The sequence below is a fragment of the Rhea americana genome, unplaced genomic scaffold (assembly GCF_003343005.1).
Source record: "Rhea americana isolate MKP2758 unplaced genomic scaffold, rheAme1 scaffold_0, whole genome shotgun sequence".
NCBI classification, from domain to species: Eukaryota; Metazoa; Chordata; class Aves; order Rheiformes; family Rheidae; genus Rhea; species Rhea americana.
The window spans coordinates 4,088,911-4,115,205 of NW_028185037.1; the positions used below are offsets into that span (position 1 = coordinate 4,088,911).

Sequence of the window (26,295 nt, forward strand, 5' to 3'; positions counted from 1 at the left end):
AATTCTAAAAAGGAAAATGCCCCAAATGAGCGTCCACCTCAGAGAAATGATGCAAGTTGTCCAAACTCTGGATGAGAGAGTCTCTTTGGAAAAGTGTAAAGCAAACGTTGATCTTTGAAATAATAATAAAGTGAAAATATTTCTTTGGGTGAATGTGTATGCAAGCAAGAGTGAAGTCTGAGATAAGAGAATATGCCCATAACTTGAATTAGATGCAATATTGCATTTCATTGAGGTGTTCTTACCTCCTTTTCTGACTGCTTAGAAAATGCATTAAAAAAAAAAAACACCTTTCAGAGCTCTGACTCATACCTGAATGAGATGCCTAAGGCAGCCCATGTTAGTTAATGAATAGGAGTTTTTTCTCCACCTTTCCATAAAAAAATAAAAAGGATAATATTGACAAATAGCAAAAACCATAGAAACACTTAGCACTAGAGAATACCTGTTTATCCTCACTGCTGTGCTTATYGTTCTGTTTCATCATTTAAGTAGCTTGCCTATTGGCTCATTCATTTAAACTTGCCAATTGCCCTGACTAAATATTTAAAGAAAGACCTGACCAGTACAACTTCATTGTAGCACAGGTTTGACTCTTTTCTGTCTTGATTCTTGATGCTGTTGTGTCATGGCTTACCCCCTCATAAAGCAACCAGTCTAGTAATTTTGTTTGATCTCATTTAAGAAAAAAATCAAATGTAACTCTTCATGATCAGCAGTTTGATAAATATCAGTTTTGGTTATTTTTTTTATATGTATTTGATTTTCATTTTGTTGTTAGATTCAAAGTCTGGAAATTTAGGAATACTAGGATATTTGAAAAATTGAGTTGAATCTTGGGACATGAACACAATTATAGATGTTTTCTTATCATCTTAAGGTTTGCTGTAGCAGTTTTGTGAGGGAGGCTGTACAACCCTGATGCATGCAGCCTTAAGTGATAGTAAAGGAGCAGAGAAGCTACAACCCCATAAACATTGCTGCCAATGTGAGTAAATCTTTTTAATGATGCCCTTTCCTCCTTTTGTGAGCTGTTTTTGGCTCACTGTACCTTTTGAAAACAATGCAAAAATTGCTGTAAAAGTCATGCCCAAGTATTAGAGGTTTTGCTTTGCTTTGTTGCTTCTTGCACAGTGCATTTTGTGGAATTAAATATATTAATATATTCTTGCCACTTGGAAAAGTGAGAATTAAAAAAAAAAAAGCAGGTGAGATTGTTGTCTCAATACCTAGAACTGAAAATCAAATGTCAAAAGTCATTATCTTGAAAAACACTTACAGATCTTGCATTTTCTTCCAAAACTTCTTCAAATGGTTCAACCTTTAGGTCCTTTCAGGCAATTGAAAAAAAAAAATAGAAGTGTAAGAGGTAATACTACAGATGTAATCTTGACTTTCTTTCTTAGCAAACTAATAGCTCGGTTCTGTTTTATCTCCAGAAATTTTAATTAAGCTCCTTGTTTAATAGCAGGAACTCTAATATAAGCATTGTTTGGAGTGTTGCACGGTTCAGTGGTTAAATTCAACTTAGGCTGTTCTGTATACTCTTACTTAAAATGTTTTGGCTTTTTCAAATCAAGTAACTTAAACCAAGAATGGGTAGTTTTTCATTTGTAACAAATCTGTTCGCAAATGTTGGACTTCATTCAGAAAAGACAGCTGTCTCCTTGACTTGTGGCGGGGAGGTGAGCAGCATGGTCATCTGGAATAAACTGAATGTTAGCTACTCTTCTATTGTAATGAAAAACTTTATACAAAAGAAACATTTCCAGAAACTTTTACAGTCACAAGTGAGTCTCTTCTAGGATTGCAAAGTAGCGTGCAAATGATTYAAGGTAGGTTTCTGYGCTCCTCTGCTGCTCTTGCTTCTGAAGACAGACTAAGCAGCAGCRAACAGRTACGTTCRTAAGGAAGTGATAACGCTTGCTTCRTATGGAAACTAGATGTGTGTTTAATGATTCAGTGATTTTGTGCCAGCACCATCTAGTAATGCACACACAATTATAATTTATATAGTAGATCCAYGTGATACCCAGTCATACATAGATATTTTAGCACCTGAAAAAGCAGAAATAGTTGCAATAAKCAAGCAGAGCAAAATTCACTGTTTGTCAGTGGTGCTTCACTTATTGCAAACAACTCTTGTGTCACAAAGATAAACAGATTTTTCTACATCCAAATGGGTRATTTTGCTGGCATTTTGCCAGCACAAAATACTATACTTCCTGAGAAGATGGTAAGAGGTGTGCAGCTAGAATCCAAATGAACATGGAAACTCCACCAACAGCCCATGGCAGAGCAAGTCAGCAACAAAATAGTATTCACACGTTTACTGCTTGTAACTGCACCTCTYGGGCAGAATTTGCATAGAAAATCATGTGGGGAGGAAAAAAAATCTTTTGATAGCTCATTTCTCAGTGCAGACACTTCAGATAGAGAAGAAAACTGTTTTCTGTAACATTTCTGTTGCATTATTGCCATATGCCAAGTTTCATTTTTCAGTAAAATTCTTTTAAAGTTTCCATAAACTCATTTTGGCATGTCAGGAGGTCACTGGGGTAGGCCTGCRAACTGCTGTTTCCAAAGCGGAGTTGGAAGTAAAGCTGGACCAAAAGAGATTCATGAAGGATTTTAAAATTTCAAAATGTACTTTATTCAGAGAAGTAAAATTGCTACTGAAATGCCATTAATAYGGCAACTGCTGCGTAATTGCTTTTCTGATGCAGAAATGAACTCTAGGAAAGCTGTGGAGTGCAGGCGGGTGGCTATGCCCTGGCCCGAGCCTTCGCTAGGCCGTGGTCGTGTGCGTGGTGCGGGTGAGGGCCCTTGTCTTGGGGTGTGAGACCAGCTCTGCGTGCGTGTCTGCCTCGTGCCCAGCCACGGCCTGCACCTGCGGAGAGGAGCAGCAGCAGCAGCTGTCAGACCGAGGCACGRGAAACCTCCTGGGTCGGAGAGTGCGCTTGGCTCTAGTAGGCCAGGGAGGAGAAATCTCCCAGGTCCCAACATTCATGGAATTCAGCTTCTTCCTTAGCATCTCTCTGAAATCTGTCAGCTGGGACACTTCGTATAGGGAACTATATAGGAGTTTACACCTCACTTCTGCCCTCTTTTCCTTCCTTCTATGAAAAAAAAAAAAAAACTTTTCAGATCCTAGAAGGAGAGACCCCTGTTCCCCAAAACAAGCAGAAGTAATGTACAACTGGAAGATAGTGTTGCATTTAATGTGGCTTTTCAGATCTTAATGAAAAGTAGGATCTGTGGAGATGTCCAGGGGAAGTGTGGAAACCCGTGTTGGATAGCTGGCAGTGAGAAGATCGTGGTGTGCTGTGTTTGGGSAATGGCTGGAGTTTCCACTGGTGGGATTTGTGACACTGGCGGGTAACTTTAAAAATGACCAGTAATTTTTTTTCTGACGTTTTGAGAACCTTGATCAAATTCAGTGCAACAGCTTTACCTGGGGGGATTGAAGGGGAAGGAAAGGGTGGAAAACCSCAACCTTTGAGTTCAATGTTATTTTTTTTTAATTTGGAGTTATGCTTTCATTTCCAAATTGTTACTTCTTTTCTAGAAAGGGTGAAAACATCTCCAAATAAGATACTTATTTTTGGATTTGTCATTTTGTTTTGTCAAAATCAATCCCGTTTTTTTAATCCAGAAAATCAAAAAATCTGACAGCGACACAGCTTTACAYGAAGCCTGAAATGTACCTATTTTAGCCATTTTGTGCACAGCATGTCACATATACAACAACCTTAAGAGTCCCATGGCAATGTTTTTGTAGTTGTTAATATATGCAAGGAGCGCGCTTTGTGAATATACAGCATGTGCATGTCCAGCATTAAATACACTCATTTGTCTGTCAACTTCAAAATATAGCTGTGTAAATATTGATTGGATCTTGCACTCATGAAACAGGAATAAGCAAGGTGAAAGGAAAATGTAGGCATTTAATGAGCTTTAGCTCACTTAGCTGATGCTGAAGTTTCAGTCATTACTAGTTGGAAAGACGGTATGACTAGGACATTGATAGGTATTTGTGGTTTTAAGAATTCCTTCAGAAATCTTTACTGAAAATGAGAGAAAGAACAGATAAGAAGAAATGCATACCTTCTTTTCCAGTCTGTTAATCAGCTTTTGGAGTCTGTTTACCTGGGTTATCCACTGACTGTCTTCCTCAGTCCAACCTTTGGAAAATATAAATAATGAAGAATAAAATGTTATCAAGTGTGTTGGGATGTGGTATATTCATTTATTATGTAAAAAAGAAGTTTAATTCAGTTTGCAATTAATTTTGTTTCTTGACAGAAGATTGTGGTACAATTAATTGAATGTTCATTTAGGTATAACTAGTTAAACGTGATTTTAATTGTAACAATGATTTYCTTCCTTAAAACCAGTAGAAATCCAAGACAAAATGCAAATCCAATGCAAAATTACATTCTAAACTAACTCCAGTGTTTTTGAAATCGCTCTGACAGCTGGAGAAAGGAATACCCTCCTCTGCAGAAGGAACCAACTCATAACCCRAGCACATTCTACTCAAAATGCAAGGTAACTTTTTAGGGGGTTAAAGCTTTCTCTTTGCTAGCACTTCTGCTAGTTTGAGTGGGTCAAGATAAAATGTGGGGGTTGTGGGGGAGAAAACACGAATCTGGATATCCTGAAGAACTAGAGCCACGCTCTGTTTGGACTACTCTTTATAGTGACTGATAATTTAGGAAAGGAGTCTAGGTATTATTGCCTATTTCTTAATCTTTGCAGAAAGGAATTTCTGTAAGTCAGCTCTGCTGTTCCATGGCGAGCCRGTCTCTGGGACTCCTTCCACATGCAGCCCACGAGCAGATCGTGCARTACGTCTTCTCTGCAATCCCTCTTTTCCCTGAGAGCACTGAGGAAAGTCAAAGAAGTGTCGTCAACACTGTCTTTAATTGTCCCAGCATGGCCAAGGCAGCTTAAGCTACTGSATCTTTCCAACACTTGCAGAGAGACACCAGACCTACTGTTAGGGCCCCAACCCCAACAGCCTTACCATGATCAGCCTGTTGGTGCTCTCRGTGTCCCCACACAGTGCTTTTCTCAGTGTGATTCCCAGATTATTCAAGGATCAAGAGTGTACCTGTTCCTTCCCAAGAAGTACCATCCTCATGGACAGCAAAAACTGACTTAATCAGGTGTACATGTGTAGCTAAATGATCTGGGTTTCAGGCACGGTTTGTTGAGGGATCTGTAATTCCTGAAGGAGCCTGTTGACATGTTCCCCTACAGTGTCTCTCTCCTCTGTATTAAGAATATGGGGTTTTATTAGTTCCAAAAAGTTTCATTTAGCAGCACTAGTTGTTTTTTTCACTTACTCTGAGGGGGTTTCAGCTTTGTTACATTCATCTGCAACATGGCATCTTACAGGTTTTTSTTGTGTTCTCATACTAATTAGGTGTATAGTCTTGCAGTGGACTCTCTGTAGTAGATTTGCTAACAATACTGGGGTGTTGCCTTCAGCCAACGATCCTTCTTTACCTTTCCAACCAAACAGTGCTCTTAGGTGCTATTACGTAAGTTTGGTGAGCTGGAGAAATAATGACCATTAGGACTGATCTTTCCTACACTACATTTTTGTTTTTGARTTTTGCTTTTGAGATTTGAGATGCTTTGGAGATGTGCAAATTTTGCCTGTGGTGACTGCAAATTTTGACCAACTTAAGAGTGGTTACATTTCATCTTTTTTAAACAAGTCACAGAAGTCAGCAGCAAAGACTGAAGCCACTGGATGTTAACTGTATTTTGAATCTTTTTTTGGATGTTTGGATGTTTGGATATGACACGATCCTTTCAGAAGAATTCTTAGCTCTGCACCTCTCCTATAGTGATACCTGCTATCATCTAGCTAGTAAATGTAGTTATACAAAAGCACAGGTATCTCTGAGCCTCCCTAAAGCCTCTAGAAAATTTACTGTTCTGTGATACCTGAGGCTTTCAGATGGAAAGGGCAATATTCCAGAGAGCRGGTGTGTGTGCTATGAGAGCACTTCCTGCAGTCACCCATAGTATGAATGTTCACATAAGTGATTAAAAGTTGCTTTTCAAAATGGAAACTTTTCAATGTGCATTATCGATACACATATTCATAACCCATTCCTCTTCCAGCTCAGAGCTCTTATGATATTTGGAATATATTTTGATCAAACAAATCCTAATGCTGAGGGCATACCACAGGTGTGATTCATAGGGGAGGCAAAGTATGGCTTTACCCCAACAGGTAGAGTGGCTGAAGACGTGCTGGCTTGCATGCTCGGGGGTATGCACCTATGGTACAGCTGTGCATACGGACAGCAGTCGGTAAGCAGGAAGACAAAATGCTAAGTCAAACACAAATCGAGATGAAAGACGCTTATCTAGCAAAATACACTAGAATAGCTGTTGAGAAAGCTGTTGGCTCGTTAGGGCTGCATTAACACAGTAGCAGGTTGTGGTATGGTATGGGTATGTGTGGGTCCCTCTGTACTCTGTGAATCAGGAATGCAGTAACCACAGCACGAGACCTTCCTTGTCACAGGCACCAGCGGGTCACAGCAAGGGGCCAAAGAGCAGCGTGTAGCACTGCGTTGAATGAACAGCATCATTTCACTGAGTGGCAGAAAGTGAGTCACGGCAGCACATGGGAGAAGGGTCTCCTAAATGGCATTAAAAAGGAGGAGGTAAGCACGTGGCAGCAAACAGCGAGATCTATGTGACAGGTCAAGAAATGGGCTTGACCTATTGTGGTGTTTGATATCTCAAACATATGTGCGTATGCCTTAACTCTGAGAGCTGCCACTAAGCCTGAAGATGCCTTCACTGCAGCCTTGGGTTTAATATTACTGCTTCCAAAGAATCCATTTTTTACCCTCTTATTTTTTCCAAAGCGGAAGTCGTGTTTCAGATTTTTCATGTCATCTTAAATTAAATCTTCTCTTCCTTCAGATTTTGTATTTTCCCCTTTCAGTATCTTGCTTGTTCCCCTCAGCTGTGATGTAAGTCATGATAGACAACCTGGTTCTCTATAATCTCAACTTTTCCTTCATCTGCAGGCTATAAATATTCCCTAAGAAATGCTGAGTCAACCCACAGCCCCAAAATAATATCCCTGTGCGCTGTCAAAGAGGAGTCGGTGCAAAGGAGAATTTGGCCCATAATTATGTATGTATTTTTATCGATTCAGATCTATGGCTATATATTTGTTTTCTTTACATTTTGCACTAATACCTGTTATGTCAAATTGAAGGTTGATTTCTGTTAGTAAAGCACTTGAGTTGATTAGCATTTCTAGATTAAGGCTTTGGGGTGTGTGCRTGTGTTTGTGCAGGTATTTAAAGTGCATTTAAAATGTGAAATACCAAACCTGCATTAAAATGAGGGCTGTTTGGCRACAGGCTATTGTTTCTTTGAAGCCTTCGAGCTGAACGTTTTCCTGGCCRTTGAATTGAGAGCACTTCTGGTTTTGTGGGGCCTTGTCTGTGTAGAAAAAGAGGACAGGTCATAAGGTAATACATGTGAATGAGCTACTCTTTTCTTTCCGTTTTCACAAAATACGTTAGTACGTTCTATTTTTGAGTGAAGAAACACCTTTTGAGACTACTAAATTATTTTCTAGATTTTCACAATTAATAATTAAATGTGCTTAGATTGCTAGTCATTACAGAAGGGGAGGGGGGGAAGTGTTAAGTTGGTAACTTACGCCAGTCTTTTACAGTGATAAAGCTAGATAAATCAAGTCAGTGATGCGATTTTTTTTTTTTTTTTTTTTTTTTTTTTTTTTTTTTTTATTTTTTTTTACCTAACCCACATGGATCTGTCACAATTCCTAGCGTCTCTGTGGCAGACCTGGGGTCACACAAGCACCTGACAATCAGGGATCAAACTTGAACTTTTAGTTGAGAAAATACGCTTACTCTTTCAGCTTAACAGTAAAAAAGATAAACAACAACATATACCCGTTGATAAGGAAGCAATGATTATGAAAATTAGTTAATGCTGGATAGACAGCAAATGCATTTCTGGGACCAGTACTGAAACGTTACAGATTGAGAGTTGTATGTGCACTGAGGGCTGTCTCCAGTGGTTTCTTCTTCATGGTTCAAGTGAGGAGTACTGAAGGACCAGGACTACATTTTGAATGTTTGGTTAGTTGCAAAGAATATTAGATAGGAATCTAAACAGTTCAGGAAATAACTTGCAGATAACTGCTTTGGAAGGCTGTGCTGTTTCCTGAAGCACAGAATGAAGCCAAACCTCATCAAAACCTCACGAAATATCTAAAGGGATATTTCAGGATGTTATTTACTGCAGCATATGAACAGGATAAAATGCTTTAACAGTCAGCCAAATTGTGGCACTTCCCCAACGTGAGAAGTTTGCTTCTGATTTAAGTTAGAGGCAAATAAGATGAATTTGACATGGGGCATCTGTTTACTGGGGCATCTGCACTAGGAAGTCTCCTCATTGCCTCCAAAATAGCTGTAAAGTACTGAGTTGACYTGGCTTTTGTTTCTTGCACTGCTATATCAGAAAATGGGGGAGATAGTATTTGGATCAACTTATTTCAACTCCTTCTTCTAATTTTATTTGCCAYAAACCATAGTGGAAATCCAAGAGGATATTTCTCAACAGCTATACTGACAAACCCGGAAAAAGAAACGCTCTGTCAGAAGAGAAAGCTAACAACAAAAGGGATTCTCATGTTACCCAAATCTCAGCACCCAAGTTAGTGATTTGAGTTACACRGATGGTCTTTCTAGACTTCATTTCTAGGGAGGCAGTCCTAAAAGGCAAGTCAGAGCAGAAGCCAATGATTAATCCAGAGGATGGCTTAGCATGCCCAAAATGGGCTCCAGCTCTGATTCTGTGAGAGAAATCAAATCAAATTTTAAAATGTTTGTTTCATTGCTCTTTTGCAGTATAAAAACTGGTCTGAACTTCTGTTTCTTAAGCTTTCTGCGTCTCCCCCTTTTCTCTGCCTTTCCTTTAGACTATAGGAATGGTTTGAATTGATGTGGAATGAAGGGTARGGCCCAAGTCACGTTATTATATGTGTACTTCCGAGATCTCACTACCAACACCAAAGCAAGCAAGAAACTCACATTTTCGAGAGAAAGAATGAAAAAGTAATGTATTTTATAACTCATGAAATGTTGAGATCATCTTTGTCCATCCTAAAGGGCAGACACAACAACTTTTGTTTTTTTGTTTTCCCTATCGTCTTTAACAATAACATACTGAGGAAAACACATGAAGCCAAATACATTTTCAAAAAAGTTGTTTTGGTGATTAAACTCTCATCCCTAAGGTGATGCTATTAAATTCACTGAAACCTTTTGAATGTGTATGGGTTCCCCAGGTTGTTGAAAGTTTATAGGGCTGTGTGTAAACCAGTATATGGGTCCTGTGTTCTAGGAGGCAGCTGTAACAGGCAAGACCCTGGCTATTTCTCCTGTGAAAATTGGGACTGTTGTGTAGCCACAAATGAAAAAAAACTCATAAAGGCTGAAGAAGCAAATAAGGAGACTGTCTGTGGTCTTAGTAATTACAAAACTGTCAGCACTGCAGCGGTCTGGTTTTTGCATGTGATATTAAATAGTCAATAGTTATTTCTTTTTTAAGGTAAAGGAGCAGAGAACAAGATGTAACAAAATGCTCACAGTCTCAGCAATCTCTCAGTCCTCTAACAAGCTATGCACCAGAGGATTAGAGAGTGGAGTCTGCCTTTATTCATTTTAAGGAAAACTCATATTAGTGTCAGTTTTTATATGGAATTTTTTTTAAAAATGTCCTTATTTCTCCTGTTATTCCCTGCACTGGGGACCAGGTGAAGCATAAAACAGTCTTTGGAAGTTCAATGCCCAAATCAGCTTCCTAATATATTTTGCATCCACATACAGCTTACCCATTTCTAACACCGTTCTCGGTCCCCAGCTCCTCATCCCCTTGCTCCACGTTGGGTGGAAAGCTGGCTCCCCTTTCTTGCTGAGTCTGCTCCTCTGTGGTTTCCATGGCACACTCTAGAGAGGTCTGGAGGGACTGAAGCTGATTCAGTGTTTCCTTCAAAAGAAAGCGAGTCACAAACTGCTCCAAATTAGAAGCTTCCTGATAGTCCTAAAAATAAATTAAAAATTGGTGATAATTAGCCTAATATGTTAAAAATACGTGAGAGGAGATTCAGATTTAATTCAGAAGAGAAGAAACATGAACGTTCTGGTGCTTATGCATGCAAACTGCATAAGCAACTTTGTATTTTGAACAAAAAGATCTCTGAATTTTCAGGTTTATGCCCTGTTCCCACACATGCTGAAGGTAGCACATCTTATTATTCAAGAAGGCTAATTTATCCTAAATTTGCTGACTTCTCCATTCTAACTGATTTAAAACGTTGTTGCACGTGACGGAGATCATTTAATTTGTACTGATTTTGATTCTCTGTGGCATGTTAGAACAACATGTGAGAATTTATGTAACATAGGCAGCTAAATAAAACCTGATGGTAGAAATTGATGGTATGCTTTAATTTCTCAGCTTTCATCAGTGCATTTGGAAACAAATGAACAAAATATGAATGAATAGAAGTGATAGAACTGACCGTTTATTGCAAGCTTTTGAATGCCAAAACAACCTCACCAAAAGAGGATAATCAAAGCACATCCAAAGAAATAAATGCTACAGATATCTCTGCAGAGTTTCAGTTCATAGTCATGCTGAATCTGTTACCAGCATTCTGAATTACAACTGAAAATGTCTATCAAAATGATTCTTTTACAGACTGTTTAGGTGGGCCCTTGTAGCCTGTGCGATGGGGTAGACAACATGTATGTTGTCTCCAGCTGGCTGCTTTTTGACTCCTTCAGAAATGCTTTCCTGCATCTGAAAGTTAATAAGCTTTTTCATTGGAAGTGCTCCAGGTTTGTACATGCAGTTGGATTTAGCCCTTATTCTTCCTGTTCTATTGTCCTTTGGGTTTTATTTAAAGGTTTCTTTGAAAATAGCTTGGGGCTACCTTATCAGACATGCACAATCTTTTGTAAAGATTGAGTAGGCAGGATTCTGACATAATCGCTGGAAGCCTACAATTATCAGAGTCTCTTTCCTAATATATTTTTTACCCAAGTATTGGTGTTTGCAACTCTTTTATGCAGAAATATTTAACTCATTGCACCCARTAGGTCAAGTGACTATTCAATATTTTTCTTTATATAGTTGGAGAATTCAATAAAAATTCTCWGCATGGATATCACTTAAATTTCACCATATTTGCAAACATTGCTTACCTGCAGACTGAAATTAGTGCGAATATTTCTAGTGATTGTAATGGACATTAAATGAGGTCTCTCTATACATCCTAATCAAAGGGTTAAACAAGCCACATCCCTTTGGTTGGGAATTAACGTGGCTCAGTGGCCTGTAAGATGTATTGAGAAGGAGGAATTTGGCTTTAAGGACGACAGTTCTGAACTGACAATGACACCAGGCAACTCTGCCCACCTTGTTGAGCGTCATAGTTCCTGCTTGTTAAAAGACACCTGTTTTACTCATCCTTGTAAGATTCTGTGATGACTATGGAAGATACTTAACACATATAAGTTGTCAATATTATTATAATTTAAGTCTTGGGGAAAAAGATTGTCCATGAGAATTCGAATTAAATCTCAACTCCAGTTCTTCACAATGAGGTATTACCAGTAATGCTTTGTAATCATTACACCACCGTATATTTCCTAGAGAAGAGTGCCTCACTCTCCTTTTACTACAATATTTCTCCAGAAGAGAGAAAATGTTAATTCTGAGTTAAGAAAAATGTGTATCAATTCATTAAGCATATACTATGTTAGAATCAGATTAACAGACATGCACAGCATTTGTATTACCAGCATACTGCACTACCCATTAAAAATGGGATGAAGTCTGTAAGTGAACTAGAAAAATGACCTCTTTCTTCAATTTTATTAACTATGAATTGCAGTTCATTATGCTGCACAGCACTTTAGGTGGTCCAGATAAAATAAGTCTGTGTTAACCTATCACTCCYATTTTTACTTCTATTGATTGTGAGTGAATGAGGGTAATTTTCCACATGTCCCCTCATCAAGAGTTGTAGAACTGTGACCTTTGTGAGCAGCTAAGACTGAGCTTCCATTATGCAACTGAAAATAGATATAATTGCAGATTTTCCCTGAAAAAGGTCTCAGTGATCTTTAAAACTGGCTTGCAGGTACCTTAAARGGAGCAGAGGAGGCTCACCTTTTGTAAAGGTGGAGTAGGAACAGTTCAGGTATCTTCTAAGAGATTCCACATTTCAGACTTAGTGATTCTTTTGATCCCTTTGAGCCCTAGCTCSAGCTTTGATTCTCTCCCCTGACACAGTGCTGATCCACTTTTTGGAAAAGAAGCTCCTTGAGATGGTGAAGGACAAAGATAGCTGCGTTTGTTTCTTTGCRGCAAGCGAGCTGAAGCTAACTCAGACAAAAAGGTAACTGAATTCTTTCAGAAGGACTGAGGCAAGAGCCCTGCAAACTGAAAGGGTTTAACCTCTCAAGAAGGAGGAGGAAGGACCCAAWGAGTGATGGATGGATCCAGTCAAGTAAGGCACCACCAGGAATCAAAATGCAAGCAATAGCAGAGAACAAGTTTAGAAGAAAAAGAAGGGGGGGGGGCAAACCTCTGTGTTTGGTGGGGATAACCAATTTATCTGGTGTGGAAAAGGCAAATCCAGAATACCTTGGATTACCTCGGGTATGTGTATCGGAACTTGCAGAGTGTCAGAGATGGTGATTTTAGAGACAGAACTGAGTAACTGTGGGCTAAGCCAAAGGCTGATCTGTTGGTAGCTGTGTCACTTATGTCTTTGTGACTGTGCAAGTATTTTGTGTCTGGACTAGTAGCCTTAGTTTTGAAGGAATCCCATTTCTCAAGTTCTCTTTTACATAATTTAGTTATATATACATATATCTGCAAAAAGCATAATAATGCATGACAGAAAACAAATTTATAATTGTTCTTTTTTATTAAAAAAGAAAAAAAGAGAAAAAGCACTGTGAATACCTAGCCTGTTGCCAAGATTCAAGATGTGTAAAGACTACTAGAGTGTGACAGAATTCAATTATGAAGTTTATACAGAAAGACCCAATCCCCAAATCATTAGGCTAGAGGGCTGGAGATCGTATTTTGTTCTTTTTGCTATGCATTTGGGTGGCCTAGTCCTTATGCACAGATATCTTTTGATCTTACTAGGGAACTGTTGCAGCAAAGTCAGATCCTCTCTTCTCAGTAAAAAACATCTCACTCAGCATCTAGAACCAACAAGCTGAATTTGTCAGCTGAAACAGCAAAAAGTTTATTAATAAAATGTGTAACAAAAAAATCCATTTAATCAATCATAGAATAATTTAGGTTGGAAAAGACATCTATAAGTTATCTAGTCCAATCCCATCAAAGCAAGGACAACTTCAAAGCTAGCCTGGGTTGCTCGGGGCTGTGTCCGGTTGAGTTTTGAACGTCTCCAAGGATGGAGACTCCACAATCTCTCAAATGCTCCTGGGGCTACATAATAGGAAYACAAGTAAAACATCAAAGCTGTAGGTGAAGTGTTTCAATAAATATTGGCAGAGGAATGGATGGATGAAATGCTTCTTTTTCTGTTATGAAGTAATTTTTATGCCCTTTTGTATTTAAAGGCATGGATATCAACTTAATTAAGGTTGTGTTTTTTTAAAAAGTTCTGACTACTTAATACATCTTCTGCTACCAGCAAAATTTGAGCATTGGCTTCTTCTGACCCAGTAGATCTAAGACTTCCACAAGAAGATCAAAGAAGTTCCCAAGAGCTTTTATTATCCTGATAAGGAAGTAGGAGGAGGGGAAGAGGGTAAATATCTAAATTATCCTTGCACAACTTCTCTGAATTCATTACTTGAAGCTCTTTGAATTTTTATGTATTTGACCYGACTTACAGTAAAAGCCATGATCTTAAAATTATATAGGAAATAAGTAGAAAATCYGATGCAATGAAATTCCAGAATTTCTCATAGCATTAATAGTGTCCCAGGATAAAAATAGCTGTTCAGTCACAGGATTCTCTCTGCCTTACAGCAGAGGGTACCACTGGTGATATATTTAGCACTGTCACCAGCATTCCTCTCTCCACATGAACTTACAGCAGACAGCTGATGAGCAGTTGTGTACGTGGATTTATGCAAAAACCTCCAGACTCCAATTCTAACCACTGGCAATTGTGTCTCATCAAAAATTAGAGAAAGAAAAAGATATCAGGGGAATTCAAGCTAGACATCCAAGGTCAAAAGAAAAGACTTTTGGATGGTTTGTTTTTAGGAATTTGCAGATTGCATTTAATYACTTTTGTAACAACGGAAAAAGTAGAATATGTGAAACAACTGTGTCTGCAGATGGGATTATTTCTTTAAGGCCTAGTATAGCTGAGATTTTGTGGAGATTTGATATTTTGATGTTGTCATTTTTTTATCACTTGAGTTCTGATTGCTCAAAAAGGATTGGTTGAAAAATTCTCTCCAAAATTTTAACTTGATAAAGCTTTGAAATTTATATAACATAAGAAAGTTTGAAAAGCGTCTGTTTTCTTCATTTCCCCCCCCCCCTCTTTTTTACTGAAAATTTGTTCAAAATCACTGAAAGTGTTTTCAGAGTTCAGTTAAAAGAGGCTGGTCTTTAGGACTTAGAATTTCTTTACCATATCAACATTAGCTTTAGAATCTTGTCTCATTTCACAGATTTAACTATGGCCACGGTTAATATTGCAAAGGGATATGTTTGGTCTGATATTAGAGCCAAATGAAATGCCTATGTGAGAAATGGGGGTGGGAGCTTCACTGTATTAGTCCTTTCAATGAATGAATTGTATATATGAAATTATGAAAAGAGCTACAATATATGCCCAATTTAATTAGTGCAGTGGTGCAAACTTATTAAAAGCTAGCTTGAAACAATTGAACAAATAGGCAGAATTAACTGTGTGCAGTTAAAAAATACGTCAGATTGCAGTGATGTAGATGTACAACGTAGCTCCTTTCATTACAGACAAGGGTTTTGTGACTCTATGCAATTATTTAAGAGGGGTAAGATATTAATTATTATCAGCTGGCTTAAAGTATTAAAAATAATCATTGCAAGCTGCTAGTATGTATCGCTGCTGCTCTTTGTTTTGAACTTCATGTGTCTACCCTCAATCCTTTATGTAATCTTCATCCTGAACAGATTTCTCTTTCTATGCAGGAAATACTAAAAGGAAAAAYTCCTTTTTGTTCTGACTTTCCATTTCCAGCTGAATCTGGCCATTTTGTCCACTTAAAAACAGAAAGATGATAGATAGCAATGGTATTAGACTGGTGCTGACTTGAAAAGAAGTATTAATGAATGTAAGGAGCAAGTGACCTGCATTTAAAATCAATGTATGTAAATTAATAGTTTAGTTAACCTGAGTAATACCTTCCTGTCACTATTCTCAGGCAGCAGCAGTATAGTACAGTTATGTGTTACACCAGGGCACATTTTTCCTGCAAAAGAGCATATATAAAAAGGGCAGTTTCAAGGAAACTAAGACCGTGATTCTGTGAAAGTTGTTAATAAATTCTAGTGATATGTAAAAACTAGTGTCAGCCAATTTAACATGAATTTCAATGAAACAAAAAACAAATTGAAATTTCATTTTTTCTCAAACAGGATGTTAGTTCTGGAACTCAATTACTGACATATTTTTCTARCTTTTTCTTGGTTATTTTGTTTTAGGTTATTTTGTTGTACTAATTTACATAATCATTACTACCTTACTATTATTCAAATATACGATTAAAAAATCTAGATATTCTGGTTTATAATGGATATCAAGCCACCAGAGTGCAGTGTTCTCTATAATTACTATCATCAGTATTGCATGTCCTTGTGTTATTCTTTCAGCCTGCACAATCTTTTCTCTATTTTAACTTGTTCCTATTTTTAGCGTATTGAAGAAGTTTTCTGTAACAGTAAGGCTGCATTGACTTCACTTAATTTTTCTGAGTGAAGCAGAGAAATTGAGTCATTTCCATAGGAGCGGAGAATTAGAGATGCTGTGCTGGTGACTGAGGCTAATAGCACTCTGTTGCACACCAGGCACCCTCCTTCCTAAATCTTGGCAAGCAACAGGTAAAGGGCAGTTACATTTTTTTGGCCCCAAATGCTGGGGTTGAGAGGCTGTTCCAGAGCTTGTTTCACCTGGAGTGAATTGGGATTCTCTTTTGTTTCCATCCTGAAGTTATTCAAGGCTGATTTATGTTTTGCATATTTAAATACTGGCTATAAACCAGCCATGGTTAGTGCTGTATGAAGGGTGTCTGCTAGTTTGCTTGAGCCTTGCTCCCAGCTATCAGAGACCTATCTCCTCATCTCTTTGATAAAGTATTTGAAAAGCAGGGGAACCCCCCCCCCCCGCAAAGCAAAGACTGTTTGACTATATCAGAGTCTGAAAAAGAAGTTATGTAATCTCCATCCCTTATTTCCTGCGTTTGTCTGCCGTTACTGGCCCATTTGAGTCTGCAGTGCTTCTGTCTCCAAAGAGAAGTGGTACGTTTCCACCAGCAAGAGGTGTGCGCACCCAGAGGTCACCTGGCCCCGACTCAGCTCTGAAGGAGCGTACCGTGGCTACTCTAGCCTGAGAGCTTGCTCGCTGCTGCGGAAGAAAGAAGATCTTGCTGTATGCGTGAGGAGAAAAAGAGACTGAAGAAATGGAAAAATGAAATAAGGGTGATCAGAAGGCGGCACAGGAGACTAGACAGTGGGGGGATCTCTAACATTTGTCTAAACAGTTTGCTACTGTGCTGACAGTCCTTTCTGGTTATTGTGGTGCTTCTTTTACTTCAGATTTCAATTTCTCATTTTGCTGCAAAATATTCATAAACACTTTCTATTAGCTATGCAAGAGCCAGCAAGTCCAAGTCTGGCCAGAGGCTGCTCTTCCTAGCAGCCAGTACAGCTGGCAAGGGCTCAGGGAGGGGGGTGGTTTCTACATTTCTTAAACATTTTTTACTCTAAGATAACCATAGCTAAGTCATTTGGCCACCAGCCAACTAGGCTTTTAGCAAGACTGCAGGATAAAGTGCCTTAGGGAGAAGGGRGCTTTAAATCACCTGAAGCAGCCCTTGCTTCCCCTTCCAGCCTCAGCTGCTGGTCTTCACTGTGCAAGTGCCGGTGCTCGTGGGACCTGTGTCCTCTCTGCCAGGCTCGGCAGACGTCCTGGACATCCTCATAAAGACCCTGGACATCCATCCCCAAGGTCTCCATATCACTAGACACCTATGTTCCATATTATCCTTATTTCCTATGAAGATGATATTTTTGGTAATTAAATGACTCCCTGAAATTCTTTTTCCTGCTTTGCTGACTAGTAGAGTAATTTACCACTGAGAGCAGGTTGCAATTGCAACAAATTATACTGATATCAGGAATAAAAACGATAGAACAAAACCTGTTCTTACTGAATAACTGACAAATAGCAACAATTTTACAGCTTGATAACCTAAGGAAGACATGTTCCTTGGTCTATAAGTTTCCTCACTTTCAGCATTCACAAGTTGACAATAAAGGTTACTAGAACTGAAGTCCCAAGCACCTTAAAAAACCTGTAGTCCATTTTTATCTACATAGGTAATTACTCTGTGATAGACATCCTTTTTGTGTGCTGTGGGTTGCAAAGTTTCTCTTCAGGTATTTGTGTGTGACTGCATGCTATGGAATGGAATAAAAATGTAGCTTCCTAAAAGTGTTATGTACAATTGAGTAATAAAAATGTTGTTATTAAATATTTTAAATATTTTAATTAATAGGTTTCTACATCTTGCTATAAATGATGTCAGAAAAAAAAGGCTTCCAGTGCCTCCACAAAGTTTTGCTGAGTCTTTAATTTTTAATGCTTCCTGTTCATAAGACAAAAAAGAAATGAGTTAAGCACAGCCATCCCAGCTTGTACTTTGATCAGGAAAACAGCAACTTGCCAGCTACAAGAAAAATAACTGACACCAATGATTAATCTATCCTTTTCCACCGCTGTCTCTAGCAACAAAACCAACTCATATGTTCTTTCCATCCCGAGGACAGAAACAATCAAATAGCAAATGCCACCAGGCTCCCTATAAATCCTCAGATAAACATTTCCCTTCTTTGTGTAATGGTAAAACACCTGGAGAGCAGGACCACACAGAAGGGTTGTAGCTATGCCAGTATCCTCTGGTAAGATGACTTTTGCCTTTAAAGCGCGTTGACTGCAAATGTAATTAAACATTTCCCCTGCTGAAAAATGTTTCTTTTGGTATGTATTTCTCTGCATGCTTTAGGCTAGCATTTTCCCTCGAGACAAGGACCACAGGACCTGTGCCATTCCTCCACTAGTGAGGGCTTCCTGCGTTCCTGTCTGATACACTGACCCAGAACTGTTCGTATTAGGAAAAAAAAAGTCTGAAATTGGGATTTCAGGAAAGCTGCACTGACGACCTTTCCAAACCACAGTGAACGCTGTTAAATCCTTCTGCTCTGGCTTTGAATCGTTCAGAGAGTGGCTTGCAAGGAAGGAATCTTGCTCTTAAGACGTGAGTATCCCCAGAAAGGCAACCACAAAAGCAAGCGACCTAGGAAAGCAAAGAAATTCCTCAAGCAGGCCAAATAAATCACAGAAGCTTTGGAGGGAAGGCATGGTAGCTCCTCTAGCCTTTTGCTTTAGTATCTGTATTTCTGCAACTATTTTAAATGCATGTGGATTAATGATACCTGCTTTCTCTTACATGCACCTAATCACTGCCTTTCATTATGGATAACATTTTATGCCATCTTAGTTTCTTCTCACAGTATTTTTAAACCTGCTATTTGCATYTGAGTGAAGTTTTTCCCTTCACAGTTCTCTCATGTCTCTCACATCTGTTCACAGCGGGCAAAGCAGTGTGAATTTTGAAGACATTTTGTGTAAGAAAAYGTCAGTTTGTAAATATTATGGAGGTAGATAAAGTATATTGAAATTATACTGTAACTACCTTGCAGGAGTCAGTTATCTTCTAATCTGCTGAGTAAGAAAAAGAAAACCAAAAAGACAACAGAAAATCATTTGGAATGATGCAGACAATTTGATTAATCTTGATTTCGATCTAGGAATCCATGAGCCAAGCTCAAATTGCTCTTGGTGAGAATTCTTTCTGACTAAAGGCTGAAGGAACTCACAGGTAGAAAATACTTGTAAACAAAAATTATGATTTTTATTCATTAAYGCATGTGATTTCCAAAATTTATAGAGAATTAAAAAAGCCAACAGAAAGACTCAAAACTGTTCATGAATAAAAACTATTCGATGTACACTTTTGTACTGGCTTTATGGATGCGAGTCAAATAACATCTTTCTTTTTCATGTTTTCAAATTTAGATTAATACATGCCAGGAAGCAAATAAAAGTATATTCATCTTTACTTTTTCTTTTTAACTTTTAATTCTGTTTGTATCTAGAATAAGGAARGTTTAGAGGTTTGTTTTTTAGAATTTCAGACATGCTGGTCCCCTGTTCAGAGGACTGCATGCTGATCTATGTTTTCTGCTAAAGTCTGACACTTCTGGGTTTCCTTGGAAACAGAAGATGAGCAATTTAGCTAAGAATCCGACTTTGCAGATGCCTCTCATGTAAGGTATCTACTCAGTAAGGACAATATGAATTGGTAGGAAAGCAGGGTTTTTCTGTATGAAGCACATATTGGTGATTCTTTATATGACTSTAAACTGGATAAATAAAATGAGTGGAGTATCAAACAGCTCCTTTTTTCCCCAAATGCTTAGGCAGAATGAGCTGCCTCTCTGAAGTGACACATGATCTGGAAAAGTTTTGTAGAGGTGCTGAGCTTTCTCAAACCCAGGAGAGGTCACAGGGGACAGAAAGCCCRAGGCAGCCCTGAGGACCAGATTTGTCATCAGCCCCATGCCCTGCAGACCGGGCCTCAGGTTGAGCTTGAGAAGTTCTTGCCACCAGCCAAAGGACCCTCACATGTATATATGAAAATGTATTCCAAAAATAACCAGTAGTCCATTAAAATACTCAGCTTTTACTGYGTCTGACAGCATACACTATCTTTTCATTCTACCATTGATAATAAGATGTAGTAGTGAATCATTTATATACTATTCATTGATTTTTGGAAGGACAATGTTCCATCGTCTCTTTTGTTTGTTTTTTTAATAGGAAATTTTGAATTAGATTACTGGAACCTGGCCTAGTCACTGTCGATAAYCTGTGTGTTTATAGCTATCAAAGTGTAGGTCCTGAGTTTTAGGCTTTTTTTTCTATATATGAATTCTCCAAATAGGTTACAGCTCATGTGATTGTAATAAACGCTGACTGCGCTCAGTGGTTGTTTAAGGGACCAGGCTGGTGCAATGGCAGGGCAAAACCAGTGTGTTCGTGGGCATTCAGAGGAGGTCCAAGCCTTGCTTTGGGTGCACACCACCGGCCGTTCACTGTCAGCTCACTCCGGCCTGAGTAGCTGCATGTTTGGGCTGGGGTGTCCACTTTACCTGCAGCCAATGCTAGCTGCATCACTTTGGCTTGATGGTGATGGGACTGGCCACGGAAATCACTTAACCGTGCTATCTCAGCATGCTAACCAGCCAAAGCTGCACCTCCAGCTCTGAATTTAGGTGGATATATTCCAGCTGTTAGACCATCAATTTCAATAAAAGGTTGGACTATTTAAGATGGGAGTATTTAGTATTTTTACTCCAATGATTTGTATGTAGGTCATATAATAATTGAGAAAGTTCCTCTTGGGAGTAYTCTAAAGGTTGAATTTAGAATTTAATTTCTGTACAAAGCCAGAATTGCTRGGTATATCTTTGATGGAAAACTATGTTAGGAGCTTTGTGGACACATGTTTTGTTTGATTAACTGCATTCATACACTTTGTCTGTTAACTGGAATTGAAAAAAAATTCTTGCAGTATTTGCTTTGCTCTAGTCTTACCACCCTGAAAGAATATTGTCAATTGGGATATTCCCACAAGAAGGAAAAACCACTAAGTTTGARTCTTCAGACATGAAGATAAAATTTAAATGAGTTTTTCTTTTTTTAGATTGGATCCTCAAGCAGACAAACGCAGCTTGTTAATATTCCAGCTTGCCTTATTCATTGTGTAGTCAGTTCAATGCTTACTTCTCATAATTATGACTACTCTACTGAGATGCCTCCTCTATAATTAACTTCTGAAGTTATTCTTAAATGCCTCATTCTGTTTACTTCTAGTAGCTATCAGATGACTTCTTCTGCCCTTTAGCTATGTTTCATGCACGTGGCTAATTAAGCAGTTAATTTTTTCAAGTTATGCGTAGCGAGAATAAACCGATCTGCTCCTTTTCAGTGTCCAGGCCAGTAAGGCAGTGAGTCAGCTGCATTCACCTCGTTAGGAATGGAAGAGGCAAAGCATGAACTGAGAGACATTCAACTTGCTGGCTCAGGTTCTAAATAAATATGATACYCTTTCAGGATTTTATTTTGGCATTTCATGAAAAATGTATGGGTGCTGTACTCTTGCAAATGCCTGAGTGCCAGAGATAACGACTGCACTAGAGAAGCACAGTTTTCTCCGTGTTGATCACTGACTGAAGAATAAAGTTTTTGTTGCCTCCACAGGATCTCACTGAATAATTCTGTCTCAAATTTATTTTCAGGACTAGAATCAAAAAACCCARTGTTTATGGTTTGCCTTTCAGTGATAACCTAGTGTTGATATTGTCAGATACTTTCATGTGATTTTCACTGACCAATTGTATTTTGTAGAGTTATTTCAGGCCAGTCCCCCAGCATTTATACGGCCACCACCAGGATCGTTTTATAATCATGGGAGTACTGGGATTTAGTGGGCTTCCGGTAACATGGGGGAAGACAATCCTTTTTAATCTTTTAAAAATATCCTGGAATCTGCATTTAACCATAACATAAACATGACTCCCCAGTATGTCTCCAAATGACTCCTGCTTACCTAATGCAATAGCAATTATTAATATAGCTGAAGTTATTTACATAACTTTTTGCTAACGTGTTTACTACCTCCACAACTTTGGATTATTTTTTTTCAACTTTGGACTATTTTCAAATGTTGGTAACACCTACCTGCATTCAGAGCGGGACATGGAAGCCTCTCTGGACTACCACAATATGAAGAACATCTTTCTGGTCATTCACAAAGGTAATTCYGATCTTCTCTGAACTGTAACACTTTGCAGGCAGAGCTTTACCACGGTGATACCTGACCACTTTGACAAGCCTCTTTCTTCTGYGCCTTTGCTACAGAACCATATATATGTGGAAGACTCTAAAGATGAATTAGCAACTACATCTACATAACAAAATACTGGATGCATGTTCAGTTGAACAAAATAATGTGTAAAGAAAACCCCGTGACTTTTACTTACTTTCTTTGTTTTGTCCATTGCCTTCAGTATGGTAATGTTTAAGTCTTCCAAGACAGAAAGAACATTTCCATACTCTCCTAAGTGCYGGGAAAAATATTCTAAAAGAAGAAGAAAACCCAAGTCACCTATTTATGACCTGTCAAAGTGATATTTTGTGAAACTTCAATTTAAGTGAGTCTGAGTTCAGTTACAGCATCATTAATTATCTGAATGTATAATGTGAACAAGATCTACAATAAAAGAATGWTTTTACTTTTAAATTTTATCATTTTTATTTCCTTCAAAAACATGGGAGTACCTAAAATACCAAAATCAGTGTTTTGAAACTTTTTTCCCAATAAATGAGCTGCCAAAATGACAAAAATTAAAATATCAGTTTGACAGCTGAAACAGACCTATTTTCAAAATGTCTACATTTTATTTCTAAAGTAGATTTTCAGTTTAACAATCTAATTCACAGTTGTTGGCGGGAAATATTTTTTTCGTGGATATGTACTGAAGCTGTTAATTTTTACATTGATAGAAAAACGAATAACTCTACTAAAGCCCTTAGAGTTGGAAGAGAGACGATTAAAAGGGGCTGCAGTCAGCTGAGACCAGCCGTTTCTCCCAAGGCTTCTGAGAAGTGGAGGGAGTGTGAGCTGGCCAGTTAAGCTTCTAGTCGCATGTACCATGATTCTATTTTCAGTGACTATGATTAATATATTTTTTAGATTAAAAACAGAGAAATAACATAAGTTGCAGAAGATAGGTGCTATTTAAATAAAGGACATATAAACAAAAAGAGCCGATATCAAAGCCAAAGACATACTTCAAGGTAGGTCAAGAATAAAAGTGAATTAAGTCTTTGTGTGAAAATTGTATTTACTCAAATCCTAGTTATATTTATGTCTGACTAGAATAGCATAAAAGCAAATACAATTACTATTGTATCAGCTGACTTTAGGGATTCCTCTGTGTAAATGCTGAAAGTTCTTAAAAAAGGAACATCAATACAAAGATTAGCTGATAGATGCTTACAGAGTGGATCACATGGACAAAGCCAACGATACACATATTGTCAGAAGGTTAATACTGTATGAGAAAAAGATTTATATTAATACAGGAAATATACTAATCAGGTGAGAAGAGCAACATTGTCTGTAAACACAGTAGATATTAAATCAACAAAACCTAAGAGAGGAAAAAGGCTGAAATGGGATCAGTGAGGCATTTTGGAAGGGTTCAAACTGTGAAGATAGTTCAGAGACTAAGCAGAGGCTGCATAAGATCAAGAAGGATGAGTAGCTGTAGACGTATTTCAGAGTTACTGTCAGATAAAGCAGGCTCCATTGACAAAGTAGTGCTAAAATGATCCACATACATTTCCTTTACACTCATTTCTCTTTCTCATATGACAGTCTTATTATCACTACCTGCCATACGACAACGTCTGTATCAACCAGAGGGCTTTGCTGCCGCGAGTCCTGCTGCAAAGAGGGACTCAAGGAACCAAGGAATAGATGAGTGAATGACACCGAGGCGGCTCGTCGGGGGAGCTGTGGTGCCGCACCGTTGCGGTTAATGGGATGGAGTCAGAGGAGGCAACGGTGGGAGATCACCATGCAGATGTGGACTTGGTGAATATGGAGCTCAGGGAGTGAAATATAGGAGTGAGGCACAGGCATGGAAGAGCGTTAAATAAGACAGAAAGTGTTAAAGCTAGAAACTGTTTTAGAAAATGCATTTACAAATCAGATTATCTAGAAGAATATGAAAAATAACATCTAAATGACAGGCAGAACAAAATTAGAATGGAGCCTTCTGAGACAATAAATAGCAATATTTTGAGGTTGTTAAGCGGTCAGAGCAAGTTTCTCACGGAAACCATGAAAGCATAAGATTGCAGGAGCACTGATTACAAAATCTGATATTCCTGAGTGCTTGAATGAATGATACAGAAATAAAATGTATTGTGAATTAATATCCTGGAAATGAGCCTTCATTTTACTGGAGAGAATGGAAATAAATAAGAAAGAGCTGCATAATCACCAGATTAAATGTGTGTCTCCTAGCTCTGGTTTTCAGGGCAACTGGCTCATGTGGATTCAGTACCAGATTCATAAATAAGGAACAACCTAGCAGCAATTTATGAAAGATTTACAGGGAAGTTGGAGAGCTCAGATATCATGAGGACTGCTAAATCAGCTYGTATTTAATCAAAACARGCAGGAAAAGAAAGTAAATGTCAGACTGAGACCCCACGTAGTGCCTTCGGTCTGCAATGTGAGTCAAGCTTGACTCACATTGCAGAGCGGGTGCTACGGAACCGCGTTAGCCTCTGGWGTAAAAAAATCTATCAATAGCAGTAAATCACTTGTGAGATAAAGCCACTTTCTTTCTTTGCCGCGTTTACATAATTTAGGCCAAATTCTCAGCTAGGAAAAGTCATCATAGCTCAGTTAACTTCAGCTGCATCATCATATATTTCTAAGCTACACACAGAGACGCTTCAATGGGTTCCTGACTACGGACAGAGTCACCTTAGGGACGAGTAACTGAGTTGGTATTCAAACTGACAGTGTTTTGAGCTTCCAAAGTCTTCCATATTGCTGATCCTGGGAAAATTCAACAGGCCATTATTTACTGACACCTTTTCCCAGGAAATACGCAGTCTTTGACAAGTATAATTGATTTTTGACCTTTCTGAGAGGACTTGCAGAAGTTTTCTGTTAGTTATTTTCCATTGCAAACAGTAYTCCTAAATCAGGTGCTGTAAAATTAGCTAGAGAGCAAAAAAAGGATTTCAGGGAAGCTATTCCATGATTCACAGCCTAGAATAGCGACTAAAATAGGTTGCTGGCCAATTTCTAGGCCTAGCAGGAGTTTTTCTTGATGAAGGATGACAGAACTTGTCAAACTGCTGTTTTTACTGAACCAAGTTGGAGGAAGCAATGAATGCCAGTGAAATGTTAATATAACAATCTTTTTTCAAAATTGTCAAAACATTTATACCTTTGAAAGTAATGTACTAACAAAAAAAAAATCTTGAATGAAAGTGAAATAAGACAAAAGAAAAGCATTGTTTTTTTCATCAGAACAGAGAAAGATGGACCTTAAAGCACAAACAATGAGAAACATGTTTTAGAGGAAAAATATTTTCACAGTAATTTCTGCATCTAATGGAATCAGAAAGATTATGAGCTGGTATCTGCACTCTCCTAGGAGTTCTTTCCATGTAAGTTGTATTTTTTCTCTTTCAACCATGCAAGCTAAACAGAAAAAAATTGTATCACAATGTACGTTCACTTGCATAGGGCTGTTGCAGGCATGGGTTGTGTTCTTGTTCAAAAAGGAACTTACCACAGAGCTCTTCTGGGTCAAGATTGCTAGAAAGATAAGAGGACAGAAGGTTAGTCAGTTTAGTAACAGTTTGTGTTGGACTGGTAAACAGAAGGGCTCAAAAAATTAAGYTTTTTGTAGACAGGAGGACTACTTAGAGACAGAACGGTCTGTTAAAAGAAAAAGATTAAGGAGGGACGTTCTCCTCCTTCCTACCCAGCAGGAACTAAGTAATGGAGTTACCTGGCAGCGAGAGATTCAGGCTCCAGACTCGGTCACGGACCACCAAATTCCTAACGATCATCAAAACGAGCCCGAGTCGCGCAGTCCTCCAGGGCTCCCGGGAGGCACCGCGCTCCGTTCGCAGGTGCCGAGCAAAGCGGCCAGGATGCGGCCCCGGGGCGCAAGGCGCGCGTGCAGGGGGGCTGCCCCCTCGATTCGCCGCTCCGCGCCGGGGGCACGCAGCCGCTCTGGCCAGGCTGCGGCAGGAGGTTTCCCCCCTCCCYTTCCGCG

General features: G+C 38.7%; 1 protein-coding gene across 1 annotated transcript in view; it reads right to left on the reverse strand.

Annotated features, from left to right (window-relative positions):
- The window catches only part of NECAB1 (N-terminal EF-hand calcium binding protein 1), a 60,835-nt gene that overhangs the window by 6,794 nt on the left and 27,746 nt on the right, over positions 1-26,295 (reverse strand). Inside the window, exons 6-11 of the mRNA XM_085308859.1 lie at positions 25,804-25,829; positions 22,462-22,559; positions 9,991-10,125; positions 7,376-7,490; positions 4,108-4,184; positions 1,280-1,330 (exon numbers count right to left, since the gene is read on the reverse strand). Coding sequence (XP_085164985.1) covers positions 1,280-1,330; positions 4,108-4,184; positions 7,376-7,490; positions 9,991-10,125; positions 22,462-22,559; positions 25,804-25,829 — 502 coding nt within the window. The remainder of the gene's footprint in view (positions 1-1,279; positions 1,331-4,107; positions 4,185-7,375; positions 7,491-9,990; positions 10,126-22,461; positions 22,560-25,803; positions 25,830-26,295) is intronic.